The sequence below is a fragment of the Topomyia yanbarensis genome, unplaced genomic scaffold (genome assembly GCF_030247195.1).
Source record: "Topomyia yanbarensis strain Yona2022 unplaced genomic scaffold, ASM3024719v1 HiC_scaffold_73, whole genome shotgun sequence".
NCBI classification, from domain to species: Eukaryota; Metazoa; Arthropoda; class Insecta; order Diptera; family Culicidae; genus Topomyia; species Topomyia yanbarensis.
The window spans coordinates 48,782-54,467 of record NW_026683969.1 but is presented as its reverse complement, the minus strand read 5'-3'; the positions used below and the strand labels follow the sequence as shown (position 1 = coordinate 54,467).

Here is a 5,686-nt window from a genome sequence, read left to right as displayed (position 1 = left end):
CTGTTCTCTGTGTCGATAGGTAGACTTTTTTGACTTCGCTCTTTGCGTAACTGTTCTTTATAAACTTCGGTCGAATAGCAGGTGTTTAACACTTAAATGTACTAATTTAATAACGGGGGGATATGCAAGAAGAAAAACTATATCGAATATCGTGAATGTAATATTATCGTTCATAATTTTATGATTATTTGAGCCTCAAACACTGACTTTCGTTTCTCTTATGAACTCTGCTATTTGTTTTATATATTGTACATCATATATTGCAATGGCTTAATGTTTATGGTTACTTGGATAGAAGCACAAGTTTTGGTCAGTTGACAAATACAGTCAACGTTACTAATTAGCACACATAAAACTATTTTCCGGCGGTTTTTAGCATTTATTACCAAACGCGCCAATTCGTCTCTTCAAAATGGTGGCTACGGCTCATGTACGTACACGTGACATGACACAAATACTACATCATTAGCTGGTGGAAAATAATAAGCAAAGCCGACAAAAGCAAATGGGATTGTTTTCAACCAAGAACCTGCATTAGTGTTCGTGAGACCGGCCGACAAGAACTCAATGGCTATATGGTTATCATTTCCATCACAGTTTATAGAGAGCAATTCTCGACAAACATATGATTACGGCTTAACAGCCAACTGTCAAAACTCTCTTTGATAGGAAATTCCGGACAAACCGTTACTGGCTAAATACGGTTCAAAGCAGTTAACGAAAGAGAAAACTTTTCTCTTTTGTTTACTGCCAACATCTGTGATTGGCGAGTAACAGTTTGTTCGGAATTTCCTTTCAAAGAGAATTTTGACAGTTGGTTTTTAAGACGTACTCATATGTTTGTCGAGAATTTCGCAAAGAGTGAAGTCAAAAAAGTCTACCTATCTTGAGCATAATTGAAATCCATCTCTGATACCTCTGTAGCAAAGTTGGATTCTAATTTTGCTCGATAGGTAGACTTTTTTTGCTTCACTCTCTGCACACTCTGCGTACCTACTACTATACTAACGACTTTGACTATCATATTTCTATTCAGCGTATTTCAACGAGTTAGCAATAGTAGATGTCGAGTTGTTCTATAAACTAACACAAATCAATCGTTCCCGGTCTCTGGTGACTGTTAATGAAAATATTGTGTCAAAAATCCGTTAGCGGCTGTCATTTTCACCGCTGCCACAGCAACTTCTAGTCGTTCGTGTCTGCCTGTCGCGTTGTTTTTCGCTGGACCAGCTGTTTTCGATTTATATAATTTCAATTTTCACCGTGAAAAAGTGCTCTCGAGTATTCGGAAATAGTGTAAAAGTGTCACCCAGGGAGCCCGACAATGGCGGCACCAATTGAAATACCGCTCCGGGACACGGATGAGGTGAGAATCAAGGTTTTTCCGACGAGTATGCCAATGAAAATGACGCATTCGATTCTTCGACTGCGGTTTGTTCGTGGCTTTGGGTAGAAAGAATAAGAAGAATCGAATTTTTCGCATAACATGTTCGGGGCGTAGCGCTAGATTCTGATGTTTGTGTTTCGTTGTTAACAGGTTATCGAATTGGATCCGGAACAACTACCGGACGGTGAAGAAGTGTTGGGAATTCTGCGTCAGGAGCGGTCTCAATTGAATACCTGGGTCACTGTTGCGGTAAGTGTTGGAGGTATTGATGAACGATTGATTTTTGAACGATCTCTTTTCAGCTTGCATATTACAAGCAAGTTAAGACCGATGACTTCATCAAAATCTTGGAAGCGTCTCGCATCGACGCCAATATTACCTATCGAGATTTCGAGAAGGACCAGATGCGAGCGTACGATATGTTGGCGGCGTACTATGTACAGGAAGCGAACCGGGAAAAGTCAAAGGACAAAAAGAGGGAACTATTCATGAAGGCCACCCATCTGTACACTACGGCCGATAAGATCATCATGTATGACCAAAATCATCTCTTGGGTCGGGCCTATTTTTGTTTACTGGAAGGGGACAAAATGGAGCAAGCTGATGCACAGTTCAATTTTGTGCTGAATCAATCGCCTTCAAATATTCCGTCGCTGTTGGGTAAGGCTTGCATTGCATTTAACAAGAAAGATTACCGTGGAGCGTTGGCTTTTTACAAGAAAGCCCTACGAACTAATCCGAACTGTCCGGCTGCTGTACGACTTGGTATGGGGCATTGCTTCCTGAAGATGAACAATCAGGAAAAGGCAAAGTAAGCAAATGAATATAAAATGTATATTGCGCACATCTCACAATTAGCTTTTAATTTACAGATTGGCATTTCAAAGAGCCTTGGATTTGGATCCGCAATGTGTCGGAGCTCTGGTTGGTTTGGCTATACTGAAACTCAACTTGCATGAACCCGAATCCAATCGACTTGGTGTTCAAATGCTTTCCAAGGCTTACACAATCGACTCTACTAATCCGATGGTTCTAAATCATCTGGCCAATCATTTCTTTTTCAAGAAAGATTATCAAAAAGTACAACATCTCGCACTGCATGCCTTTCACAATACAGAAAATGAAGCAATGCGAGCGGAGAGTTGTTATCAGTTGGCAAGAGCATTCCACGTCCAGCAGGATTATGATCAAGCTTTTCAGTACTACTATCAATCGACACAGTTTGCTCCGGTTAACTTTGTCCTGCCGCATTTTGGTTTAGGTCAAATGTACATATATAGAGGGGACTCGGAAAATGTAACTAGTAAACCGAAATTATTAGTTAAGGTTTCGTACTAAAATAGTTTTTCTATTTAAGGCTGCTCAATGCTTCGAGAAGGTCCTGAAAGCCCAACCGGGTAACTATGAAACTATGAAGATTCTTGGTTCTCTGTATGCTAGCTCATCATCTCAGTCAAAGCGGGACATCGCCAAGAGTCATCTGAAGAAAGTTACGGAACAGTTTCCGGACGATGTTGAGGCTTGGATTGAGTTAGCCCAGATATTGGAGCAAAATGATTTACAGGGATCGCTACAAGCTTACGCCACAGCAACACACATTTTAACGGATAAAGTTAAAGCTGACATCCCGCCGGAAATTTTAAACAACGTAGCCGCACTTCACTATCGTCTCGGCAATTTAAATGAAGCAATGAGCAAATTGGAGTTTGCGATCGACCGTGCTAAAACGGAAGCTCAACACGATTCGCAGTATTACGATTCTATTTCGGTGACAATGACGTATAACTTGGCGAGGTTGAACGAGGCGATGGCCTCGTTCGATAAGGCCGACAAATTGTACAAGGATATTTTGAAAGAGCATCCAAACTACATCGATTGCTATTTACGGCTGGGTTGTATGGCACGAGACAAAGGTTTGATTTTCGTGGCGTCCGATTTCTTCAAGGATGCCCTAAAGATTAACATGGAGAATCCGGACACCCGTTCGCTGCTCGGTAATTTGCATTTAGCAAAGATGCAGTGGACGCTGGGTCAGAAGAATTTCGAAACTATCCTGAAGAATCCAGCCACTTCCAGCGATGCGTACTCGTTGATTGCATTGGGCAACTTTTGGCTGCAGAGTTTGCACCAGCCTAGCAAGGATAAGGAAAAGGAGAAAAAACATCAGGAGAAGGCGCTGGCCATCTACAAGCAGGTGCTGAGGAACGATCCAAAAAATATTTGGGCCGCCAATGGAATTGGAGCGGTGCTGGCTCACAAGGGCTGCATCATCGAGGCGCGTGATATATTTGCGCAGGTATGTAGTGATTGATTACTCGATCGATGACAAATGACCATTTATTTGTATTTGTTTATGTTGCATGTTGCAGGTTCGCGAAGCCACAGCGGATTTCTGCGATGTCTGGTTGAACATTGCACACATCTACGTGGAACAGAAGCAGTACATCAGCGCAATCCAGATGTACGAAAACTGTCTGAAGAAGTTCTACAAGCACAACAACGTCGACGTGATGCAGTATCTGGCACGAGCATATTTCCGCGCCGGTAAATTGAAGGAAGCCAAGATGACACTGCTTAAAGCACGTCGTGTTGCTCCCCAAGACACCGTGCTGCTGTTCAATATTGCACTGGTTTTGCAACGTCTGGCCATGGTAGTTCTGCGGGATGAGAAATCCATTCTGAGTGTTGTCCTGCAAGCGGTACACGAGCTGGGATTGGCTCACAAATATTTCAACTATCTGTCCATTCATGGCGACAAAACGAGGTATAACATCGCACTAGCTGCGACTGAGGCCAGCCAGTGTCAGGATCTGTTGCAACAAGCTCAGTACCACGTTTCTCGGGCCAGGAAAATTGACGAGGAAGATCGTGTGCTCCGCCAGAAGCAGGAACTGGAACGGGAAGAATTCAAACGGCGTCAAATGGAGGAAAGGTTGCGGATGGAAGAGATGCGTCGCAAGGCTCACGAGGAGATGCTTGTCAAGCGGCAGGAATACAAGGAGAAGACGAAAAATGCCTTGTTCTTTGTCGAATCGGGACCCGACCCAAAGAAAAAGGGTGGCCGTGGTCGCAAAGATTACATTTCCGATTCGGATGCTTCTGGTCCCGGTGGAAGTGGAGAGGAAGGTGGTCCGTCGAAGGAACGGAAGCGAAAGGAACCCGGAGAAAAGAAAAAGCGCAAACCCGGTGCCGGGCGTAAGAAGAAGGGCAAAGCTCCTAGAGGATCAGGTTCGGAGAGCGAGGAGGATTCGGCGCCGAAAAAGCGTGGTCGCAAGAAGGGCTCTTTAGGATCTAAGAAGATGAAGAAAATGGAAGAAGGTCTTTCGCAGAAGCAGAAATCGAGAATTGTTTCCAAGGCCACCGTTTCGACAAGTGAATCCGATAGCGATAGAAGCCGGCTCAAAATTGCAAGCGGTGACGATTCAGGTTCCGGTAATAGTGGCCCGAACGCAAAGCGTAAGCGTGTTATCGCTTCTGGATCGGAGAGTGGCTCGGACAGATCTCGGTCCCGTTCTCGTTCCAAGTCCGGTAGCCGTAGCCGGAGTGGTTCGCGTTCGGTTTCTAGATCTAGATCGAAATCGGGTAGTCGATCACGATCTAAATCTGGCAGCCGTTCTCGGTCAGGTTCCAGACGGTCAAAGTCAGGCAGTCGCTCGAGATCGGGAAGTCGCTCGGGGTCAGGTTCGAGATCGGGATCTGGCAGCCGGCAAGCATCTCCTATATCTAGAAAATCCGTATCAGGATCTGGATCAGATTAAAGCCATGTCAGTTATATTGTCTGTTCAAAAGTACACGATTTCTTGGCTGCTATTAGATTAGAGTTAAGGTTATAATCTTCTGCGCCTGTTAATAAAAGCAATCGTGTTCAGAAGAATTCGACATTAGAAAGTATGGTTATTTTATTCCTTTTGAAATTGATTAAATTGCAAACATAAATTAGGTATAAGATATTAACAGCATACATATGTGAAAATATGGAAATAAATGTTTTTGTTTAGTGCCCTTCACTGCATCACGATTTTAATTACAGTTAATCCCAATCTCCAATGTTACGAATTAATAAGTGCTTTCCGGGAAGTCGGACTGCCAGAGTAAAAGTGAATTCTTATATCGCATGTTGAAGTGCCGATTGTACGCTGGAATCGCGAAAGTTTCCGCTTGGCATACTATGAAGTTTCTGTGATAGATCGAATCGTTGCGTTGCGTTGTGACGTTGATTTTGGCGGATGGCATACTGCTTTCATCATATTTATTAAAACCAGCTCCCCCATCTTCATCGTTTATGCGAAAGAATAAAGG

The 5,686-nt window shown here is 43.5% G+C and overlaps 1 protein-coding gene across 1 annotated transcript; it reads left to right on the top strand.

Moving 5' to 3' along the window:
* Positions 1-1,162: 1,162 nt before the first annotated feature.
* On the top strand, positions 1,163-5,397 carry LOC131696097 (RNA polymerase-associated protein CTR9 homolog). The gene is made up of 6 exons (XM_058984629.1): positions 1,163-1,366; positions 1,538-1,636; positions 1,690-2,198; positions 2,260-2,683; positions 2,745-3,683; positions 3,757-5,397. Exons 1-6 carry the CDS (start codon positions 1,325-1,327, stop codon positions 5,143-5,145), a joined length of 3,402 nt encoding a protein of 1,133 aa, XP_058840612.1. The 5' UTR covers positions 1,163-1,324; the 3' UTR covers positions 5,146-5,397.
* The last annotated feature ends 289 nt before the right edge of the window (positions 5,398-5,686 follow it).

What these genes read in the sequence shown, in the direction of transcription:
- LOC131696097 (XM_058984629.1), top strand. Translation starts at nt 1,325, where the DNA reads ATGGCGGCACCAATTGAAATACCGCTCCGGGACACGGATGAG. An exon ending in CGCTCCGGGACACGGATGAG is followed by an intron (nt 1,367 to 1,537) that starts GTGAGAATCAAG and finishes CGTTGTTAACAG; the next exon opens with GTTATCGAATTGGATCCGGA. An exon ending in AACAATCAGGAAAAGGCAAA is followed by an intron (nt 2,199 to 2,259) that starts GTAAGCAAATGA and finishes TTTAATTTACAG; the next exon opens with ATTGGCATTTCAAAGAGCCT.